The sequence below is a fragment of the Temnothorax nylanderi genome, unplaced genomic scaffold, assembly GCF_030848795.1.
Source record: "Temnothorax nylanderi isolate EJ_2023f unplaced genomic scaffold, tnyl_v1.0 TNYL_tig0201_pilon, whole genome shotgun sequence".
Taxonomy (NCBI): Eukaryota; Metazoa; Arthropoda; class Insecta; order Hymenoptera; family Formicidae; genus Temnothorax; species Temnothorax nylanderi.
This window is the reverse complement of record NW_027249263.1, coordinates 161468-185249: the sequence shown is the minus strand read 5'-3', so window position 1 is coordinate 185249 and position 23782 is coordinate 161468. Positions and strand designations below refer to the sequence as shown.

The 23782-nt window shown below is 43.7% G+C and overlaps 4 protein-coding genes and 1 long non-coding RNA gene across 5 annotated transcripts; 2 read left to right on the top strand and 3 right to left on the bottom strand.

The window, feature by feature from the left end:
- The first annotated feature begins 664 nt into the window (after positions 1-664).
- On the top strand, positions 665-1155 carry LOC139778911 (uncharacterized). The gene is made up of 2 exons (XR_011719725.1): positions 665-867; positions 935-1155. It is a non-coding gene; the product is annotated as an uncharacterized lncRNA (long non-coding RNA).
- Positions 1156-1469: 314 nt separating this feature from the next.
- On the bottom strand, positions 1470-2589 carry LOC139778894 (craniofacial development protein 2-like). The gene is made up of 3 exons (XM_071717034.1): positions 2576-2589; positions 1720-2227; positions 1470-1529 (listed from the first exon to the last, which is right to left on the bottom strand). The coding sequence occupies exons 1-3, from the start codon at positions 2587-2589 to the stop codon at positions 1470-1472; spliced, it is 582 nt and encodes a 193-aa protein (XP_071573135.1).
- A 4952-nt stretch (positions 2590-7541) lies between these two features.
- Positions 7542-8351, bottom strand: LOC139778893 (uncharacterized). Its single transcript, XM_071717033.1, has 3 exons — positions 8262-8351; positions 7848-8187; positions 7542-7753 (listed from the first exon to the last, which is right to left on the bottom strand). Exons 1-3 carry the CDS (start codon positions 8349-8351, stop codon positions 7542-7544), a joined length of 642 nt encoding a protein of 213 aa, XP_071573134.1.
- A 1080-nt stretch (positions 8352-9431) lies between these two features.
- On the bottom strand, positions 9432-10019 carry LOC139778892 (proteolipid protein DM beta-like; the record flags this gene model as incomplete). Its single annotated transcript, XM_071717032.1, has 1 exon — positions 9432-10019. A coding segment is annotated over one exon (588 nt), but the record flags the coding sequence as incomplete, so codon positions are not given.
- Positions 10020-12773: 2754 nt separating this feature from the next.
- On the top strand, positions 12774-13982 carry LOC139778890 (uncharacterized). The gene is made up of 2 exons (XM_071717031.1): positions 12774-13713; positions 13798-13982. The coding sequence occupies exons 1-2, from the start codon at positions 12774-12776 to the stop codon at positions 13980-13982; spliced, it is 1125 nt and encodes a 374-aa protein (XP_071573132.1).
- The last annotated feature ends 9800 nt before the right edge of the window (positions 13983-23782 follow it).

Genomic DNA, 23782 nt, shown 5'->3' with positions numbered 1-23782 from the left:
TAATTTTGCATAAATATGCATGTACGCACGCACACCCCTATATACACTCGCCCGCGCGTGCACACAAACAAAAACACACACACACACAAATACACACACACACAAATACATACACACACACACACACTCATTCACAAACACAAATATGCTTTAAGACACACACACACACACACACACTCATTCACAAACACAAATACGCTTTAAGATATACACACACACACACACACACACACACACACTCATTCACAAACACAAATACGCTTTAAAAAATATAGGCGACGTTGATAAAAATAAATGTTTATTTTGAACTACATATCAAAATAGCTATTATTTTAATATTTTTTAAATCCTCTTCCGTTTTCTTGTGGTGTTTCAAATTGTGATTTTCTCCATCAATTTCGTACCAACCGTTTTCCAATACTATAATTTTAAAAAATCAAGTGTATTTTATTTATATTTATAGTAAAGTTAAACATATTAAACATGTATATATATATATATATATACACAAAAGTTTACCCCCCCCCCATTGTCCGAAGATTTGGCGGAACGAAAGTTATGATACGTATTCTCAAAAAAGGAAAAGAAAATTTTGACATCAAGAATCTGAGATTCTCATGTAAGTTTGAACAACGAGTATCCTGCGAGAATTAAATAAGTTTCCTTATTCGAACATAATACACGTTTTTCGAAAATTACTGAGAGTATACTACGTTTTCTGCCATTGATCTTCTTCGAGCATCTTGCGATTCATGTTTGATTTCTCTAAACATCGAATACTTTATATAGATTGGCGAAATTTGCAACAAATTGGGGAGAACTGGAATATCGCAATGAGTTCTTATATCTTTAGTTCCCTTTTGAAATGTAAGTAAAATTAATATAGACGAAAAATATAACAATATTTGAAGTTTCGAAAAATATCGTTTTTCAGATATTGATTGATATGTTAACTGTGAGACAGCTATAACGAGAAAAGAACAAACGATCATACAATTCTTTCAAAAAAAAACATCATAAAGTGTACAGCGAGTTTGGACAAAGATTAACATGCGAGCATTCTGTAAGCTTTATTATTCAAGTAGCGTGGGCATTCTAACTTGAATTATATGAGTATCTTATGTTTTCTGACATAAAAGTAAATATAGAAAAACATTTATTGTTTTATTTCTTTAAAATAAATTTATGTTTGAAAAAATCAAACTAGCACAGTAAACAACTGTGCCGCAAACACGTAGAACTACGTCTACTGCACAGTATGGGCACAGCAACAACTGTGCCGCAATCAACACGTAGAACTACGTCAACTGTCAATGATGATGATTGACGTGATCAAGGAAGGCCAAGGCCCAAATGTAATTTTTTATACGCGACATTTTTTATGTTCGTCGCTGTCATACAGTCGTCATCGAACCATTCCGCTTTATCCTGTCGCCTGCACTCCCCCACGACCTCATTCCCTGCTATTGTTAAGGCGTTTCTGCATCTATTCCAGATTTCAGTATTTGACATGTTTTGCTCTTCATGCTCTTGCGGGCACAAATGTTCATTGATTGTTTCCTGAAATCTATGCACTACCTCTTCATCCTTGAGCCGAAAGACGTTGTACTTTTTTTGCCTCTCACTCGCGAGCTTTTTTTTATTTGAAATTCTGGCTCGGAATTTCGCACCAAGTAGGTAGTGGTCAGAGTCAATGTTTGCTCCTCTATAGCTTCTCACATCTAGCAGGTTTGACGCGTGCCTGGCATCTATTAGCACATGGTCTATTTGATCCAGTGTTTGACCATCAGGAGACACCCATGTAGGCTTTTGCACATCCTTGTGATTGAACTTTGTGCTTCCTATGATCATATTTTTAGAAGCGGCAAAGCCTATGGCCCTATCCCCATTTTTGTTGGACTCTTTGTGCAAACTATATTTACCTATATGCGGTTGATACCTTGACTCCCTGCCAATTTTTGCGTTAAGGTCCCCAACAATGATCTTTATGTCGTTCTTAGGACATTTATCGTATGCATCTTCCAGGGCAGAGTAGAATTCATCCTTCTCCACATCCGATTTGTCTTCTGTCGGTGCATGCACGTTTATCAGACTGATGTTAAAGAATCTTCCCTTGATTCTGAGAACGCTCAGCCTAGGTGATATCGGCTTGAATCCAATGACGAGGTGTTTTAGACGCTTGTGGACTATGAAAGCCGTCCCAAGTATGTGCTCCCGCTCATGACAGCTGTAATATACATCGTATTCCCTTTTTTGTAGTGTGCCTTGTTTTGTCCACCTCATCTCCTGTATAGCTGTTATGTCCGCTCGGTATTTTTCCAGGGTTTCGCCCAGCACTCGCAGCGCTCCTCCCCAGTAGAGAGTCCGTACATTCCATGTATAAATCCTTAAATCATTGTCCTTTTTCCTAAGCGTGGGTCGTTTCCGTGGGTTCTGTCCGGCATTCTCAATTATTGGCTTCACAACTTGTAATTTTTTACGGGAGGGGTTGTTAGCCCCTCGCCAACCCCCTTTTCGGAGGGCCATTTCTCCCGCTCTTGTTAGTCCTGACCACAACTTCCACCGGGGTTAGTACCCGATCTCCATCATGGTTGCTCAGGCTTCCAGGGTTCACCAGCGAAAAACGCACTCCGGGTGAGAAGATGAAATGTCCCATCCAGCATTTTGCATAATCTTTGCTTTGTCATTTGTAAACGATACATAGTTCTTGATGGTACTGGTTATTCCAACGTTTCTGTTGCGATCAATCTCCACACCATTGAGCTCGTATCGAATTTCATCAAACATGAACGCCACGCAATTATTCGCAAGCGTTGTCTCAGACTCGTCATTTTTTCTCTTTATCGTCAATCTTCCTTCAACGTAGAGAAAGCTCTCGCACGGCAACGTGTATAAATCCTGCTGTTGTATGGGTATTCTTATCTCATCGTTATGTCCAAACGTTGTGTTGGCGTACGGATTGTACGTGTATGTCTCAATCTTCATCGTATTGTTATTAGCCCGAATAATAATCAATGGGTGCTGTTCATCTTCGTTTGTCGAGACATTATTGGATTGATCCCATAAAAGAGCGCGTTTTAGATACATGTCTATATCACGCAGTTCGTACGATCCTTCGGGAATGGTAATCTCCTTGTCGTCGTCATAGTAGAATTTATTATTCGACGAATTTACATTCGGTATCGTGTGATAGGTTTCAAAATCTGTCAGACCGAGCTCGTAATCGCCATCGCTCAAATCCACGGCGGGAAAGTAGCTTACCGCGAGGATGCTGCTCTTGCCGGTGAGCGTAAATGTCAGTGACATGTTTGAATGAATACTGAGATTAAACAGCGCAATGCCGGTCTTTAAGGAGGTTCGATGGCTTCATCGGGGGGAGAGTGGGACGCGGGGGTTCTGGCAACAGCGCACTAGCGTTTAAAGTAGTGAGAGTGAAGGGGATTGCTCTGATTGGTCGCCGCGTGTATAGTGCGTGCTGCTGCTCACGACCGTGGTAGTCTAGCAGACAAAAAATCAAGAAGTTTATGCTTTAATAATTAATTTTTCTACGAAATGTGCGGTAACCTTTCCCTTTCTTTCACTCATTTATTTGTAAATTATTAAGTTACATGAGCATATTTTTTTTCCTATCATTTGCATTTTTTCTTGCACTTATTTTATTCTGAAGGTGTGCAATATGTCATTTCCCATAAGAACCTATGCTAAAAAGTACAATTTTTGGAGTAGATTTTTTTCAAAACGGGACGGTGAAAAATTCCCAAAAAATTCACATAATTCTATTTTGCATTCCAGAACAACATATTAAAATTTCATGAAACTGGCTGCATTTTTTTGTAGCCACTGAACCACCTTAAATTGATTGTCAACCGTCTGTAGAAAGCGCAGGCACAGTTGTCCGCAATTGCTCTGATCGTATCGCTGATAAGGCGTGCGATTGTACTCTATCTTCGTCACATTAGGTTTGTTCGCGTCGCATACTCCAATAAACACCAAGAGCACTTGGATCACGGATAAAAGGTGGCGACTGGAGCAGATGAGTTTTTGGAGTGCGTTGGCGTTGGGGTGATTAGGAGCATGGTGGGGCATGCGACGCGAACAAACCTATTGTTCTTTAGATACTGCGCCAATTCTCTCGGTGGTCGAAGATTACCAAAACTGTCGAAATATATGACACAATCTCCCCTCTTCGCGTAATCCACCCAGTGAGTACCCGGCCCCTCAGCATTATCCAAATTCACGATGCCACATTTGTTTCGACGTATACCGCCGATCGGTAACGAGTCGCGCATGAAAATACCTCTAAAATATGGAATGCGCATACGTTTTGCCAGTTGTTGCAGTTGTACGTTGGTAGTTACACCCTTGGGGATTTTTAGCGCCTCTTCGACGTTTTTTTTCTCGAGACTCCCCGTCCGCGTTTGTACGGAGCGAGATAAAGTCCGTGACCTTCCATGGCGCGATTGTGACGTTGCATCTCTTCCAGCTGACGCCGCGCGGCTTTGTTATCGTTCACGGTCTTTGCGACTCCCGCCGCTCCGCCGACCAACGAACCGAGAACCCCCAACAACGGCAGGATCGGCAGGATACCGCCGCGTTTCGCTACCGGAAGTATTCGCTTGTCTTTCTTCTTTTTCTTTGTTTTCAAACCCATACCGAGTTTCGTTTTAGCCTTCATGCCGCCCAGACGGCTGTAGCTGCAGCTCTCTCTTCGAGAGTCGAATCTTTCGCGGTGACACGTTTTCGCGCTTTCGCGGCGAGTATATTGTCGGCGACGTGTCGTTCTGCGAGATCGTTGCTAGGCGAGTAGGCTATGTCGTGCTCGCGACACGCTGCGTCCAATGGATTAATACCCCGATCACCTCTTGCCAATCGTGTTTCTAAATGAGTTTCCGGACCGCAAAATTGATAACCGGGGATATGTAATTCGATCGGAAGCGCGTTTATCGCGCGATTCAACAGACCTCGACCTATCTTCGGTGGCATTCGCCGCAGTTTTTTATCAACGGCGGCGGACCGTCAATGTGCGTTTGATGACACGGCAAATTATAATGTATTAAACAGCGTCGATATTGCTGAACCTCCGAATCTGCCTTGATATGTTCGGGAAGCTTATCCCACAAATAATCTATGTAATTATAAAACTGTCGTAGTAGAATGACCTTTGGTATATACTTTAACTGCTCGGCGGTTAAATCGTAAATATCGCTGTTATCCGACACGAGCAAAAACATTTTAAAGACTGAGCATCTCAGCTCTACGCGCCTCTATAAATAGGCCTGCTTTCTCGATACTGTTTTTCATTCGTTGTGGAGGGGAGATAAAATGCGGTTCGTACGACAATCGCGGACGATCAAAGTGACAAACTTTGACGATAGGATACAGTTAACGAAAGAGGTACGCAAACATGGAGACATGCTACCGATTTCTATACGCGGTATCATCTGCGGTCCGTCGAATTGCGGCAAGACAAACGTCTTGATAAGCTTGATGGAAAGTCCGCACGGTGTACGTTTCGAGAACGTGTATGTGTACTCGAAATCGTTGCAACAACCGAAATATCGATATTTGGAAAATATACTAACACCGATAGAAGAGATTGGCTACTTTACGTTCTCGAATAACAGCGACGTCATTCCACCGAGCGAGGCGCTCCCGAATTCTATTTTTATCTTTGATGACGTGGCGTGCGACAAGCAGGATACGATAAGAGAATACTTTGCAATGGGCCGGCACGCGGACCTTGACTCTTTCTATCTTTGTCAGACGTATGCAAAGATACTGAAGCATCTTATACGCGACAACGCGAATTTATTGATTATGTTTAAACATGATGGTACCAATCTGAAACATGTATACAACGATCACGTAAACACAGATATGTCTTACGATGATTTCAGTAAATTGTGTCATACATGTTGGCAACAAAAGTATGGATTCGTGGTGATAGACAAAGACAGCGCGATTTCGAATGGTCGATACAGAAAAGGATTTAACGACTTTGCGATACCGTAACGTGGTTAGTTGTTGTCGACGCGTCGATTGAACAACGGGTAATTATTTAGAATACACGCTGCACCTCGAATATCAATAAAATTATGCTCATTCGACGCGTTTTGACACGAAACAAAAGAATCTGGCAGCAAAATGCGGCGGTCTGCCATGCGAAGCGAGATATTTAGCGTTAAAGTTGACGACTCTCAGGTTAAGAATCCTGTCATACCGACGTGACGTAGCGACCATGAATATGCCCCGCGGCCACATGCGCATGCTCCGTGGTCACATGTGCAGCGACGTACCTTAACGCGCTCAACTTCGGATCGTTATTTACAACCTCCAAATCTACTAATGTCGTATTCAGTTGAGCAAATACATAATAATCCGTGGCTCGCGGTACAAGATGTTGTTGGCGATGCGAAGACGGCCGAAATTTATTAGAAAGATGTTTTGGGAGAAAAATTTTAAGGATCATAACAGAATGATTATTGTGAATTTTGCAATTTTAAATCACATTTCCGAAGATTTTTTGCATGATATCTTAAGTTTTACGTTAAAAAACGCATACACAGAGGAGATGTTCACGAAATCGCTGATTAATCCCGGCGTTGGAAGCGGGATGAGAAGGACGCGCGTGGAAGGTGTTAATTGATTACTCGTTGAATTAGCATGTAACTCAGAGCACAGTCTGAGCCGTCTTTAATTGGCAATAAATGTACAATCTGACCTGAGAAACGATGAGCGGTGTATAAATGAGAAGTCTGTTTGATTGTCCGTGTATTCGAGAGGCGATTATATTAATCGCCTCTTTCGTGATGAAGAGCCCGTGAGCCGGTAGGACACGTGGCGGTCGGCACTCGCGCACGTGTGAGCTTGAGCTGTCGTGTTGATGCACCAGAGCTGATGAGCGGTCTCTTTCACACGTTATAAATGTATCTCTGCAGCGTAAGTGACTGCGATGGCACTTCAATTCGTAGTTCCACTAGAAAAACGCACAGAGCACACGTCGTACGTCTGGTCACGGCGCGGACATTTTTTTTTATTCTAGTCGCGAGGGAGAACTTGGCGATGAGCGCGCCCGTGCTTGCACAAGCTGCCGCGTCGATCCGGCCTGTCGATACCCGATTGATGCTGCCACCTGATGGGTTGGCGCAACGTGATAACGGAATCTCGAACAGGAGAGGAAGCGGAATATTAAGGATAGATTCCGTTATTTAAAGCACGAGGTAATTCTTTTACTTTTAATTGATAACTATATGATCAAATAAGTATTATTATGTTTTTTATACTTTGTAGGAATTCGGGCAAATTCGACGCAGCGCTGTATACAGCTACAGCGTTTATTTGCAGGAAATGTTAGATTTAAATTTCAATCCAATTAACAAATAATAAAAATGTATTTAAATATCTAATATATATACATAATATGTTATTAATACAACAAATATTAAAATGTTATTTCGCAACGGTGTGTATCAAATATTAATTGTGAGAAGTGTGGATGTTGCAACACAGTTTCTTGTTCCGATGTCTTGTGTCTCCAAATGTTATTCTGTTTGCCCGGCCTCGACAGTAGACAATGGAGGATACATCTGGGCGATGACGTCGAAGAAGATTTTTATTCTCTCAGCCCTAGGATGAGCGTGTTTAAATAGAAATTCGAATAAATATCCCTCGACATGGTGCGATCGAGTCCCGTACTTTGGAATATTTGCTCGAACTTCTCTCCAAACACGCTCAATATGCTGAGTATGGGCGCCTGTAAATTAAGAAATATTTATTTTAACATATAGGTACTTGTAACTATATATTCATATCGTTAACGTTTTACTACATGTTTTGCCGTTACTTACCAGTATCTGGATCGACAAAGTTGTAGGTGTGATTGACTGTCAGATGTTGGAAGCCCTCATTGTTAAGACAATTATAGGACTTCCAGCAATCTGAAACAATCGTCGTTCCTGGCATGATCCACTCCTTAATGCATGCCAGGAGCGTTTCTTCCGTTCGATCCTCTACTGGCACAATAAAAATTTTCTTTGACTCTCGCTCGTATCCTCCAAATATCCAATTGCCTTTCAAAAGGCGACCACGGTTGTATTTACGATGGCCAATTTTTGCCTCGTCGATTTCAACGGTGCGTCCTGGACCTCCAAGTTTCTCGCTGCACTTATCGGCCCAGTAAGCACAGACCTGTAAATATCAAAAATAATAATAATAATATATATAAATATATAAAAGTAGTGCATAAAATTAAAATATATTACCTCGCGACAAAAACTGAACCAGTCGACAACCGTGGTGGAAGAAACACCAAGTTCTTCCTCGAGGTCTTCCTGTCGAGGAGGGCGTAGCATTAGGAAACTCGCTATAATCTTACAAATTGTAGCGAGTTCCAAATTACTGTTTCCAAACTACGTGCCTACTTTGGCACTTTTAGAAAAATTACATGACTTGGAGACACGTTTCTTTTTTGAAGACGTTGCTGTGGAATATCTTCTTTGACATCGGAACAACAATGTGTTTTTATTAATAGTTAATTCCACACCACAATTCCCACAATTAATTTTTGATGGCAACACACCGTGTTGAATTAGAAAATCTATTAAGTTTTCTTTATTCGCCATTAACTGAATGAATTCAAAGAACAGCATTTTATTTAAATAATTTTTATTACGATTCTTATAGGCACGCAGTGCATACGACATAGGGGAGACCGGGGCTAGACCGTTAGTTTTTTTTCGGTGCCGATTTTTAACAACAAAATAAATAATTGTAGTTAAATGTGGTATACCACTGTAAAGAGTGAACCTTTAGCTACAAAATTTATACAGGAAATTTTTATCTACGTCGCTTTGTTTAACCGGTATAGAGCAAAAACGACAACGGTGAAAAAATTGAAATCTCAAAAATGCCAGGGTTGAACCGCCACCCCCCCGGGGTTAATCCGTTACACTGCATTTTCAATACATATACGTACATCTAATCCTGAAAAATGATAGGATACATTTTAATAATTGTTTTTTAAGAAAAAAAATAAAAATTTATTTCAAATTTTTATGCGAAACATTAAAAAATAATTGTTTTACCTATTCTATAAAACAATTTAGGCACTTGAATACAGAGGTTAACCAAATCGTAAACTCCCCAACGGCACGTCACATTGTCAACGCGGGCAACCACGGGGAACACGCGTGACGGCGTTCCGGTGCCATAGGATCAGCGCGGACCCTCGAGCAACCTAACCAAGCCGCGTTTCTCGCGGGTGAGCGATAAATAGCGACAGGGGGGTTAGAAAAACTCGCGGTGGAGCGCGACCATTTTACCGACTCGACGGCGTCCTCGCGCCGATTCCTCGACGCGCCGACGACGACGACGGCCACGACCACCAGGTCACGACAGCAGGTCTCCAAGGTAAAGAGCCTCTAGTCGATAGACTAATGTAGGTAAGGGAAGTCGGCAAATTGGATCCGTAACTTCGGAATAAGGATTGGCTTGCCTTGCTGCGAGGCTTCCGTGGCGGTACCCATTCCTGGCTGCGGGGAGTCCGGATCGGTCGCGTCCTGTAGGTACTGCAGCTCCTGCAGTTCCTGGAACTTCTCGTGATCTCGTATGTGCGCGTAGTTAGCGGACAAGCACATCAGGTAGTGTATCAAACTTAAAATCACGAGCATGCTCGCCACGGTCGCCAAGATGAACATCACCTCGGCCTTCTCCACAAAATCCTTGCAGAAGAGCTTGACCTCCTGGGGTCCACACACTTGCATGTCCTGCACCCGTGTGTTATTTGGAAACATGAAGCCAAATTGAGTGAAATCAATGCAGTCATCAAGAGACTGGACACGTGGATTGCTGCACAGGCCCCAGAATATGGTAAATATCAGCGTAGTAATAACCAGGAATGCAAATATTAGAAGCCAAACTATTTGCAGGATGTAGATGATAGTCATAAAAACAGCACAGGAGATACGCCCACCCACTCGGGATCTCCACGCACGGTAGACTTTGTGCCTCGTAGCACCGACGACGACGACGACGACGACGACCACGACGACGACGACGACGACGACGACGACGATGACCACCACCGACACCACCACCATTACAACGGCGGCGACAATGACGCCGAGACGATGCGGCGAACGCTGGACGATGCGGTCGCACGCGCGACTGTCACTGACACAACGACCAACAACGACGATCTACCGCGCGCGCGGCATGTCAACTCTCGCGCGGAAATCGCGGAATCTCAGAGCCGTGCCGTGTCTCGCCGTACCTCGCTGACGTGCCGTGAGCGCGAGCGATCTCGAAAACAACGGTCCGCCATCTTTTCGGTCGGCCAAAACACCCGTTTTGCTACGATACGTGCGTACCATTTCCCTCCTATACAAACTGACGCACGTGCAAGGGAAGACAGAATCACGCTCGAGGGAAACCTAACCTGAAATCGCCGTGTGCTGAAGTCGTGCGCCCGGCGCGCCACAGTGACGAGACTAGCGGACCAGCCCCGGGTGCTTACTAGCGGATAAGCCCCAAACATAAATTTCAGGTTTGATCGCCCACGAAATATTAGACATTAACGATAATGAAAAAACTACACTGAATTCGTGTTCAGCATGCAATACTCTTTATAGAGATTTGGAGAGCAAATATTATTGCAGATATTACAATATTTCCACGCGCAGAAAATTTCACTTTCACCTTCCGAAAACACGTTTGTCCTCGTAAAAATCATAACACGGCAGGTAACCTGCTGAAACTCCGTTGGTCACATGGGTACCATAAGCAGCGTCTACAATGTTAATAGCGAGTTCGCACAATATACAGGTTCCGAGATATTTGATTTGGCGGATTTACCCCGTTAGCGGTCTAACCCCGGTCTCCCCTATATCAGACGTAATATTGGCGCGCTTCACTTGTTTAAAATTTCGCGATCGTGTCGCTACATTTTGTTGGTATGACAGAGATTTCATGACTTGTCAAGTCGTCAAATATGTACTTTTTATATACCAACTATTCTCTGCTTTAACAAATTATATCTGCTACAGATATTAAGCGTCAAAGTTAACGAAACAGAAATAATTTGTTAAAGCAGAGAATATTTGGTATATAAAAAGTACTTTTTATATACCAACTATTCTCTGCTTTAACAAATTATTTCTGTTACAGATATTAAGCGTCGAAGTTAACGAAACAGAAATAATTTGTTAAAGCAGAGAATAGTTGGTATATAAATATGTACTTTTCATATATACCAACTACTAGGTGCGCAACTAAGTTTCCGGGTTTCACACATAGATGGCACCAATAACACATGTACTCGACTTACATGTCTGAAGTTGTCTGAAGTTATAGCTTGGACATCTGTTAACAATAACCAGTCGTTATATAAACACATATCGCAACGCAAAAATATTTTTTCTAACAACGGAGATGTCGAGTTTTGTGCCAAATAAACAGCATTTGCGGGAAGCTTTGCTTTTCTGCTTTAACTTGAAAAAAAAATGCAGCTGAAGCACGTCGTTTGCTTGAGGAGGCCTACGGCGAACATGCACCATCGAAAACTACCTGTGAAGATTGGTTTAAACGCTTCAGAAGTGGCGATTTCGACACTGAGGACAAGGAGCGCTTTGGTGGGACCAGAAAGGAATCGTGTACTATGAGCTGCTGAAACCGGGCAAAACTGTCAATTGGCATCGCTACCGACAACAACTGATCAATTTAAACCATACATTGCTCGAAAAACGGCCAGAATGGGACACGAGACACGAACGAGTGATATTGCAGCACGACAACGCTCTGTGCCATCGCAGTTCCATCGTCCAGGACACCATCAAAACGCTGAAATGGGATCTGCTACCGCACCCGCCGTATTCGCCAGACCTGGCGCCTTCCGATTATCACTTGTTCCGGTCGATGGCGCATGGCTTGGCTGGGCTACACTTGACCAATTTCGAAGAAGTGCAAAATTGGTTGGATGAATGGTTTCGGTCCAAAGACGCGTCGTTTTATTGTCGCGGTATTCATGTATTGCCAGAGAGATGGCGAAAATGTATAGCTAGCGAGGGACGATACTTTGAATAAACCATTTTTTGTATTTCTCTTGAAATTTTCCATTTTTTATTGATAAAAAAAACCCGGAAACTTAGTTGCGCACCTAGTATTCTCTGCTTTAACAAATTATTTCTGTTTCGTTAACTTCGACGCTTAATATCTGTAGTAGAAATAATTTGTTAAAGCAGAGAATAGTTGGTATATGAAAAGTACATATTTATATCTACTTATTCATTGTACATATTTATATGTTCTATGAATAGTTGGTATATAAATATTTACTTTTCATATACCAACTATTCTCTGCTTTAACAAATTATTTCCGTTTTGTTAACTTCGACGCTTAATATCTGTAGCGGAAATAATTTGTTAAAACAGAGAATAGTTGGTATATGAAAAGTACATATTTATATTTATGCATTATAAGTATGCATACGTTTCAAATTCGCGCACTTTTGCATGCGCGTGCGGCCACAGAGCTTACAGAGCATGCGCATGTGGCCGCGGGGCATATTCATGGTCGCTACGTCACGTCGGTATGACAAGATTCTTAACCTGAGAGTCGTCAACTTTAACGCTAAATATCTCGCTTCGCATGGCAGACCGCCGCATTTTGCTGCCAGATTCTTTCGTTTTGTGTCAAAACGCGTCGAATGAGCATAATTTTATTGATATTCGAGGTGCAGCGTGTATTCTAAATAATTACCCAACAACGTTATCGTAACATGGACAGCGGCGAGGAGATTAGAGAGCGCGAAAGGATAGCAAATCAAATTCCGAAAACGAGCGATTCGATTCGCAAAAAGTATCACGCCTTGAAAACTGGTAAAATGGAAGAAGATATCGCATTGGAGAGACACTTTAAGCCCATCATCGAGCTTCTAAGGCAAATTGCCGAAAACACCGTTGGCAAAGAATCTGATGTGTCAAAGATTGAGAATGAAACGGTGTGGGAAGACGAAGAGCCAAAGCTCAAACGAAAACGACCAAACGCCTCGTTTAACGACTCTGTAATGGCTTCAACTCCGGTTACGTTGAAACGATCGATAAATGTGCCATCTAATTTGAGCGAAATAACTAAAATTTTACAACTGCGTAAATTGAAACGATCGAAAGGTCCATTGAATAAACCACCGATAACCTCTGCGCCTTCCGTACAACCCATAATGCTCGAATCACTCGCAAACGAGGATGTTTTCGAAACTACGGGTGACTCACTCGTGACGTCCGTTCGACAGCAGTTGCAAACATCTGAGGGTCGAGAAACGTTGCGAGATTACTTGAGTCCATTGAGCCAAAAGTACGTCGGGGCAGTTCTGAGCGGCGATCAAGAAAGCGGTATAGACACCGTTTACGGTGTTTATTTCAGCAATGATGGAATAATGCTCGGTAATAAACGTTTTGACGTGGACAACGCGGACAACAAAATTATCGACGGCATACGATACGCAGGCACACGCGGTCTTTACGAGTTGATCTTTAAGAAAATTCCCAATGACGAGATCTACACGGGGGAGGACGACATGCAAAAGTACAAGAGCATTCTGTTGATGACGAATGCTCATAAACGCAATCATGATGCTCACGCTCGATTAAATGGCAACAGGGGATACAAGTACAGACAAATAATCGCACCGTTGATTTCGGGTAAAAAAGCTGGAAAAGGTATACCGCGTGCCATGACATTAAACGGCAACAAGATCGAACATATAATTGCATCGTCGATTTCGGGTAAAAAAGCTGGAAAAGGTATACCGCGTGCCATGACATTAAACGACAACAAGATGGACTATGTTCATTGGGACGACCCCAACGAGCTTGTAGATCGTCTCCAATTGCTCAAGGCTTCGCGCCTAGCGGGTCACAACGGTCACGATAACGAGATCCTGTCGATTATCGAGGAACTTTGTGAGGCTGGACTTATTATAAATTAAACCGCGCGTCGGCGAGTCATTCAATCAACATCGAAATGCCGATCAACAAGTTTGGTATATTGCTCGGAAGAGGCGGTGCGGAACCGTACTATCAATGGAGCGGATTAATCAGAAATTACGTGCGCGATAACGCTCTTTGCATGGTCGCCACCGACTTTGACGCGAAATCGCGCAAAATTCGACGGATAGCGCCGTCTGTAGATGATAACGATGCCGCCAATAAACGTTACGTGCAGCAGAGCGTGCAAATTTTGAAAGATCGACAGGATGAAATCGAGAGAAAGATGGTCGCATTCCAGAATAACGTGCGAATTACCTTAAACAAACTTCAAAAGGTGATTCAAGATGTAATTGCGAATCATCGCGAATAGATAAGAACGTACATCTGATCTCTGCATCAGCTGCGCGTCATCGTCATGGCTAGTAAGAAGCAATCAACTGAGAAACGGAGGCTGGTAGAAGAATTACACGCTCCTGCGAGAAGAAATTTTTCGCGAAGACGCGTCATAGTGCGCGGATACGATGACTTGAGGCAGGCGGATGTGGTCGAGATGCGTCCATACACGCGATTCAACAGAGGCTACCACTACATACTCACCATTATCGACGTGCTGAGCAGGCACGCATGGGCCGTACCGCTCAAGGCCAAAAGCGGAACCGAGGTTACTACGGCGATTGCAAAAATAATTCGAGACGGCGAAAGATGTCCGAAAAATCTGCAGACTGACAAGGGGAAAGAATTTTACAACGCCAACGTACAGAAACTCTTGAAGAAACATAATATCAATCACTATTCGACCTATTCCGTAATGAAGGCATCGGTCGTCGAACGATTGAATCGCACGCTCAAGAACGACATGTGGAACATGTTTACGCGCAATGGAAATTACAAATGGATCGACTCGCTGTTGGGTCTCGTATCGGATTACAACGCGCGAAAGCATCGAACTATCGGCATGCGACCCATCGATGTTACCCCCGCGATCGCCGACAAGCTCCTAACAACGGTGTACAGTAGTCACGTAAAGATCGCTGCTCCCGCGCGATTCAAAGTGGGCGACTCGGTACGCGTGAGTAAATTTAAGACAATCTTCGAGAAAGGATACACGCCGAATTGGACCACGGAGGTGTTTAGAATCGCCAAAGTGCAGAAAACTAATCCCGTGACGTATCTATTGGAAGATTCCTGCGGAAAACCCATTGCCCGCGGCGGCTTCTACGAATACGATGTCCCCTCGGTCTCGCCGGCCGAGAAGGAGCGCCCCGTCATTTGCTTTATCGAAATTCTTACTCTCCACTCGTCTCAGATGGTAGCTCAACCAATCCTAATTTCCAAAGCTTAATATGGGCGCCAGGTGCGAGTACGCGCACCACGTTACTCTAACTCCATCAATACTTAAGCGCGAAATATCTCAGGTGTGGACTCTAGATGTTTTAGATCGCTGTTCGATCTCGGAGAGAGGGGAGAGAAAGCGTAGCGCAATCACACACATGAAATAACCCAAAGGATAATAACAGTAGAAAGTATATTTAACAATAGAAGGAGCATATAAATCAGTCCGACGAGACACTCGCGCGCAATCTCCGGAACGACAATTAGCGCGAAGGTACAGCGAAATCTCTTAACGCGCGATAAGCTCTTTTAGCGCGAACCTGGCACGATACTCTAACGCGGGACGATTCATTAACGCGGAGCGACACATAAGCACAGAACAATACCTTACTATACGTCAACGTAGAGCGATACTTTACAAGCATTCACGCAGAATGATACTTTACGATGCATTAACGCAGAACGATACTTTAACGATACATTAACGCAGAACAATACTTTAACGTGGCACGGTGCATCAGCGCAGGACACGACGACTCTAGCGCGAAAGGTAGTTCGCCCTTATGCGACCCTACCTGGCTCTCAATAACGCGAAAGGTAGTACGCCCCGATGCGAACCTACCTCGCCTCCAATCACACGAAAGGTAGTCCGCCCTTATGCGAACCTGCCTCGCTCCCCAAAAATCCGACGCAGAGGACGCCCCGCACGCCACGACGCGATCACGCGGAGCCCACACTGCGGCCCCACGACGATATGGTGCCGGCCCGTGCAAAGGCTCCCCGTCCACTTTATTTCACGCCACGATCCGCGTGCACCGCACCCGTGTGACTTTAACAAGACCCAAAACAATTACGCGACACTCCTGTTAGGCATTTACCTGTGTTCCCCGCGCGCTCAGTTTTACGGCGCGACCTACACGCCCTGTTCGCGTGTGACTCTCTTAACGCGGAACAACACGATAACGCCTACGCGACATTCTACGCTCGCTCATTAACAAACCGATCCCGATTACGCGACATTTCCACGACACGATCTGCACGCCTTAACGCGGAATATACGCTAACAATTTCCCTCGCTCGCGGACTGTCGGCGGCCGCCCGCAAGTCCCCGCACTGTGCGGCCAAAAGTCGAAAAGTTAAGGGAACGATCTACAATTTCGTATTAGGGGGTTTTTGGGGTCGCTGATTACGAATCCGTTATCAGAATTAAAAAATTCAAAATGGCGGATCCAATATGGCGTCGTGTTATACGAAAAAACTTGTCAAAAATAAAAAAAATTTAGCAATTGGTCTAAAACTTATTGTTTTGTGGTTATTAGGGTCTGTGATTACGAATTTATCAAAAATGAAAAAATTCAAAATGGCGGAATGCAATATGGCGATACAAAAATTTTTATTAAAATTAAACATAGTAATATACAAATTAAGAGTTTTTAACTGTAATGTAATATGCATAAATAAACTTTATATAAGATACACTTAAATTCTACGTTTACAAAATATTCCCTACGCGTAGCTACGTAAAAAAATTTATGGCTCTGAAAAAAATTATATTACAAGAAAAAGTTTTCATTGTCGTAAGAGTCGTAAGCCTCTACATCTGTACCTGACTCAGAGGCCGAGCTACTTTCAACCATTTCTTGTTCATATTCTTCTTGAATATTTACAGATGGAGGTGATAATAAATTAATAGTTTCTGTGGACAAAGATTTGAGCGGTTTAACAGGCAACTTTCGGCAACTGGAAATGTACGGATCAGATGCAACTAAAAATTGCAGTCTCGTAAAGCCACCTTGAGTCGAAGTACTGAAACCTAAAAAACAAATAGCACTGTTATATGATAGTTATGGGAAATATGTTAATATATCATATAAAATTTGTAACTTAAAAAAATTAAACAACAAATCTCTCTCTTTCTCTCTTTATCTCTTCTTTTTGTTTTCTGTATTATATTATACATGTATATTTCTGTCTTTCTTTTTCGATGCTCCTTTTTTTCTTTCTTTTTCTCTTAATTTTTTTATTTGTATGCTTTATTTCTTTCATTTATTATTATAACTCTTGAAACGAATATCCTACTTCATTTTTGAAAAAAATTCATAAAAATTCAATAGGCAGATATAGGCAGCTGAATTTTGTTTTATTCAGTAGATAATACTTTTATGTATAACCTCCAAAAAATTTTAAAACAGCATTTTACGGCAATCTATTACTTTTTTATCTAACAATTCAAATTTTCTTAATAAAAGAAAAAAAAACTTCACTTATATTTCTATTTCTAACAATTTTCTATTTAACAATTAATTCCCAGAAATTTTTTCACATATTTTACTAACCTTCAGATGTTGATTCCATTTTGTTCCGCTTGATTTTCTTTACTTCAAAAACTTTCACACGTTCGTAACGAAAGCGTCCACCGTCCGCTCTGTATCTACAATAGTGTAGCGCTCGACGAAGGCCACATTCCGACTGAGATTGAGGAGGGGATTTAGGGAAAGGGACGTTACTGTGAACGGTTTTCGTTTCTTAGGGGATCCCTTTAGCCAACCCAATGATGAAAAAACCCTAACTAGAAACTTTTTTTTTCAACTTTTGGCCGCACAATGCGGGCTTCGGCCGCACTGTGAGACGGGCTGTTGCGGCCCTACTCTACCGGGCCCTCCCGCGGTATTTTTCTCAGCGTTACTATTCGGATTTCATGATGTTCGCGGCACACCGCGACTCCCGGGAGGGCCTTGGAATCAAGGCGGTCTTACTTGTACAATACGCGGTGCCTGAGCAGTGGCCTTACAATATGTCTCCTGGCAGCCGGGTGTCCTGATCGCTCTCGGGCAGCACCTCGCTATCAGACGGCTCGCGCGACAGTGCCGGCTCCTTCGGCCCGGCGGGACCACGCTGGGCCCGCGCGCCTGCGCGCCGGGGTTGCGAGCCCTTTTCCGCTGCGACGCCTGTGCGATCGCCGCGCCCGACTACTGCTGTGCCCTGTGCGATCTTTGCGCCCGACTAAGGCGCCTCTCGCATCCGCCTCCACCCACCGGCGGGGGTTTCAAACCCGCATCGAGTCCGGCTGTCCAGGCCGCGACTCGTGAACCGGTTCGTCGACGGCCAGGCTGGACGGGCCGTGGCCTGTCGACCGGTGGCGGAACTCCGGTGGTGGTTACGTGTTCGACGGGGACCTTCGTCGGGGCGTCCCCCTCCCCGGTTCCTCCGTACTTGGGCCGTTATACATAGTTGCGGGCTACGCGCTCTCCTTGTTCGGTGCTCTGCTGTCCCGGCTGTTGGCCTCAGCGTGACCCGCCCGTCGGCCGTCCGTCCTCGGTAGGCTTCCGGCTGTCCACCTGCAATAACCCCGCGGTGCGACTTTACGTCGTTACATTTTTCAATGGCCGCCTGCTCAGCACCGCCCCGTGATCTGTAAGTCTCGCAGAAAAGGCATTAACCTAACCTTAACCTCTAACGCCTCGCCCCTCTCGGGTGGAGGCACCACCCTTGACGCCTCCCTCGGCCGAGCTACCATCTGGGCCGGGGACGTGACTTTGTCACGTCACAAGTGGTTAGGATTTGATAATTCACACAATTCATGGATACACAAGAATAATGTATTGTAAAAATTTATTACAATATAAAAACATATTAGACATACAAATGAGTCATTTATTTTCAAAAATATCTAAATGTAATTACAATATATATTTACGATGGAATTTTATAATGCCCCCATGGCAGCGTCTCGGTAGAACCGGGTATAATGTATCGCTTATCGTCGTACGGACTTAGAGCTATTTTCGTTTCGGACACGGTGTATACCTTGTGTAGTTTGAACCTTATGCAAGCCTGCTGTCGCGTCATTTCAATTTTGTCGCGCAGACACCGGGTGTAATCGTCGAACGTTATCGACCTGGCTACGACGTTACTCTTAACACCTTTAACCTTTTTCGTATCTTTCTTACCGTCGACTCGCAAGGCGTACATCTTTGCTCTAAGCCCAACGAATTCGGTCATTATCGCACCGTTGTTTTCGTCTTTCATCAAACCCGGAACTTTTTTATTGGCGAGTGAGATACCGTACGCATTATCGATCGCGTAATCGCTAGTGTCAAATCTATTAATGTCGCGCTTCATGGTATCGTATACTCGTAAACTATTATTTACTGTATATCCCCGTAGGGTTCACAGTCTAGTATCTTACGGCGTTTTTGCAGGGACGTACCCAACCCTATCCCACTCTCATCCATTTCCTTTGGACCAATGGTTTAACGTCTCTTCCGAAAGACGGAGCCCAGTTTTTTCCGCACAAGATCTTATCTTGCACGGAGGGCGCAGTTTCTTCGGAAAAAAACTTTTTCCATACTACATGGCTCTAGTGGACTCGAACCTGGTTCCTCAGATTACGAGTCTGGCGCTCTACCACTAGACCACACTGCCGCCCCTCATGGTATCGTATACGTCGTCGCATTTGATGTGATAAATGAGACTGTCCGTATCGGTGTACATAACTTTACACCTGTCGCGATACAACGGTAACATGTACTCGTGATGAAATTCATACAAACATGTCTTGGATATATCGAGGATGCACATACCCACGTAGATTGGTTTGTTGAAGTTCACCTCGAGTTTTCGCATTTCTATTGCTACTAGATTCTCCGAAAAGACGCTTCGACTGTGAAAATTTGGTTTCGCGATCATTGCCTCCGCGCCGTATCTATCCTCCCAATGAGTCACGAGTCGCACGTCAACGTGATTGCGCACGTTCTCCATGGTTTTGCCAAACACAGCGTTGTTCATCAATTTGTATAAAGTTTTTTCGAAATCATTCTTGGCCAATGTTCTAAATTTCGTATTAAGTTCTATATAATCGCGAAGCCATGGGGATTGCGCGAATTTTAATACGCGGTGAATCTTTGCTATACGGAGACCGTGACGAGTACACTGCTGCAGGTTGCGATAATGTATGACATAACGTTTCTTATCGTATAATGTTGCGAGGAGCTTGTCCTGACGCTTACCGGGTGGTTTATCGCGCGTCGGACAGAACGGTAGGTCAGTGTGCGCGTCGTGAAGATGTTGAGGATACCCCAAGTCGACTTCGAGAATGTAGCCTATCGAGGAATCCAACGCGACATCCATAACATTAAAATCGGTTACGTCGTCGATCCATTGAAAATCTGCGTAAGGCAATGGTTGACACATTGCCCAGCCGTACAAGTTGTTTACATCGAAATACATCAGGTAGACGTAGAGTACGACGGCGGTTTCGATGGATCGTACGACTGCATGTACTTGTTGTTGGCCCGCGCGTATCTGTTTGAACATTGACTCAAACCGCCGCGTATATCGCGTTCGATAAACATGACCATGTCAATGTCGGTGAGCAGTTCGAAATTGAATACGTGTATGCTTCAACATAGCGTCCCACGTAAAACCTGTTAGAGTGTAATAATACGCGGGATCGAGTCCATAACTCGCGACGCAGCTATCGCGAAAATTTTCAAAGATATCGGCCAACAGCAAGACATCGGTTTTGAGATATAAATCGCTGTAGTCACCGAGCGTTCGAATGGAGAACCGCTGCCAGACGTTGACGGCGTGCGCGTAATCGTTCTCGGATACGGTGTCAATGAACTGTAAAACGAGTCGCGCGGTGGTAAACACAAGTCCTCCAACTTTTCGACGCAGTCAATGTACTCGTACGGAAATACGCCTTTTCGTGTCAGCAAATCAAAATTTTCTGCGGATAATTTACAAAATTCGCGTTGTAATATTCGCAGTTTATCCTTGCTGAGATAAGATGCCAATTTGTCGAGACTAGCGGTGAAAAACTTGTATGAATCGATAAATCGCAATTTGACGCAAGTTTTCTTATCTTTATCTTCGGTGCTTTTAACGTTTTTCGTAAACAAAATGTATTTTTCCTTCGTGATTGGAAGTAAGTCTACACGTCCTTCGTACGCTGTAGCTATTTCCGTGATAATAAAATGCGCGTCGTAGCCCGATAAATTGTGAAAAACTATGGGAATGCAATGCGAATCTTTGTAATTTAAGTTGCAATTTGAATGCGCGGGACCTCTGTATCGACCGGTCAGATGACAATGCTCGCGTACTCGCACGTCGTCTGGCTCGAACGGTTTTTCGCACACGTGACAGTGCGTTGCGCTGTTAAACTTTTCCCACTCGTCTCGCGTGAAATCCGCCATGGGTACATTACCGGACAAAATAGTCTTTACGTCATGTGCTAAACGTCTTAGCTCCTCGGCGAACCACGCGACGCAATCCTTATCGCGACGAAACCGATACATTGATAATGAGTCGTCGTACGAGCAACGCACGTAGTACCCTATGCTAAATACGCGATGATGTCGATATGTGTACGTGGACGTTTTTGGATCTGCTTCCATCTTCTCCAGGGTACATTCCAGGTCGGCGTATACGATAAACGAAACTCGTTCCTTCCTGTTGTAATTCTTAAAAGTCAACCACTTGTCGTTATCACTCGGTAACTTGATCGCGCAGTCGTTCATCTGTCGACAGTCGACAGTGTGGGCTTCCAATTTCTCGCTGGAGCTGAAGTAGTGCAAACATCTGTAAATAATAAAATTTTTAATATATTTTTCACGTAAGAATTATTTTTATTTTTATTAGGATGTATACTCACTGATCGCAAAAGTATTTCCGACCATGGTGCCTGCTCAATTGCGAGCTCACGAGGCGAGATAGGTTCTTGATCCACGCAAAATGTCCCACGTTACTGACGTTAATGCGTTTGATATGTTACAGAAATATTATTCGTGCAATGCAAACGTACTATTACTTTTATAATGTTTCAGAAATAGTTCTGAAATATTGCATCTGCTACATTTTTTTGCAATATTACAGAAACTTACAAATATTGTAAACAACTTTCTGAAAGATTTCAGAAATATTGTTAATGCAATATTATAAAAAACATGATGCAGGTACATTTCTAAAATATTTCAGATGCATAGTTACAAATGAAATGTTAACGAAATATTTCTGCACCATTTCCGAATATTTCAATATTTCAGCAACATAACATGCCGAGTGGGTTGCGTAGATACTGAAGATGAAGTCGGTGTGTTAATCGATAGGTTCTCTTTCCCTTGAGTCAAATCGATAGTATCTCCGGGAGTAGGTGGTCGATCTGAAGGTGCATCTACACGACTAGAGGTTGGGCGATGAAGACCTGTCTTGATCGAATTGATAGAGTGACTACTCTTGGGGCGTTTAGGAGATGAGTCGCGTGATCGATTAGACGAGGGACGTTCTTCAATGAGCCTATCCGAGGTGTAGAAGAGAAATCGCATCTTCTCTTTTTGGCGGTAATGGAATGGAGAGGTTGTAGCCGGACGATGCTATCTGAGAGCACGATTCACGCGATATGTCTTCCTATCATACGGTCGCCACTCGGTTTGACCTCTAACTACCGAGAAGGTTTACTACTGATATTGTTTAGATTATTAGTGATATTCTAATAGTCTTTTATTGTTTCAGGTTGATGCCCACAATGAATCATCGCTGCTGCTGCGCTTCCCCGGATCCTCGCATTACCGCATACCGGATTGTTGCTCGCCACGATTATTAACGATACTTTATTACTCTTTTTTTGTTTCAGGTTCCTGCCCAGGATGGATCATCGCCGCTGCTGTACTTCCCCGGATCCTCGCTTCATCGCATACCGGATTGCCGCTGGACAACGATGGATCATCGCCGATGGACAAGGTAAGTAGAAGGTAAGTATGTTTAAATAATCTTGGAATTATGTTGCACAATTAACGAATCTTTTTATTTTAGATCGTTGGTTTCAGGTTACAATGTGTTTTCACAAAGATGAATTTCCGCACTTGAGTGCTCTACGCCATACGGCTAACACTTTACTTCACTCGGTAACTAAGTGCTCCTCGCTATTGTTAAACGAGTATTTAACGCGCAAGTACGCGGGAGTTTCCGGTTGTTATATATAACTGATAACTATCGTCGGTTCCCTATGTCCGTATTCGAGTGACCCAATGCCCCCGATTGTAATATACTCTATAGAGACGTCCGTTCGCTACCGCTATATCCGAAAGACTGTTTCGAGAAACGTAGTTCGATCACGCTCCCCGCTTTCTCTCGCTATCCCTACTCTAGTACTTGTTATTCTCGCCTATTGTATTCGGCACGTATTTACCGGCGCTATCACGTGATCGCTGCATGACTCTCACGCATCCGCCTAGTGAATTGTTTCCAGAACTTTCTATCCGTGGATGATTCTCGGCGTTCTTCGGTGGATTTCCATACGTCTCCTGACGCCGATTTCCCAGGTTGACAGTGTCTGACCAACTTCCTCGGGCGTTGACGAGGACCTCTGCGCACGTTCTCTGGGATGCTCCTCGTTACGTTCCCGATGCCGCTTCTCGGCAAAGTTGCTTGATTTAACTTTACCGTGTCTGCCGACGACGCCAACCCC

What these genes read in the sequence shown, in the direction of transcription:
- LOC139778894 (XM_071717034.1), bottom strand. An exon ending in ACGCGTCAAACCTGCTAGAT is followed by an intron (nt 1,530 to 1,719) that starts GTGAGAAGCTAT and finishes TGTGCCCGCAAG; the next exon opens with AGCATGAAGAGCAAAACATG.
- LOC139778893 (XM_071717033.1), bottom strand. Translation starts at nt 8,351, where the DNA reads ATGCTACGCCCTCCTCGACAGGAAGACCTCGAGGAAGAACTTGGTGTT. An exon ending in GGTTCAGTTTTTGTCGCGAG is followed by an intron (nt 8,188 to 8,261) that starts GTAATATATTTT and finishes TGATATTTACAG; the next exon opens with GTCTGTGCTTACTGGGCCGA. An exon ending in CTTTGTCGATCCAGATACTG is followed by an intron (nt 7,754 to 7,847) that starts GTAAGTAACGGC and finishes CTTAATTTACAG; the next exon opens with GCGCCCATACTCAGCATATT.
- LOC139778890 (XM_071717031.1), top strand. Translation starts at nt 12,774, where the DNA reads ATGGACAGCGGCGAGGAGATTAGAGAGCGCGAAAGGATAGCAAATCAA. An exon ending in GGGTAAAAAAGCTGGAAAAG is followed by an intron (nt 13,714 to 13,797) that starts GTATACCGCGTG and finishes AAGCTGGAAAAG; the next exon opens with GTATACCGCGTGCCATGACA.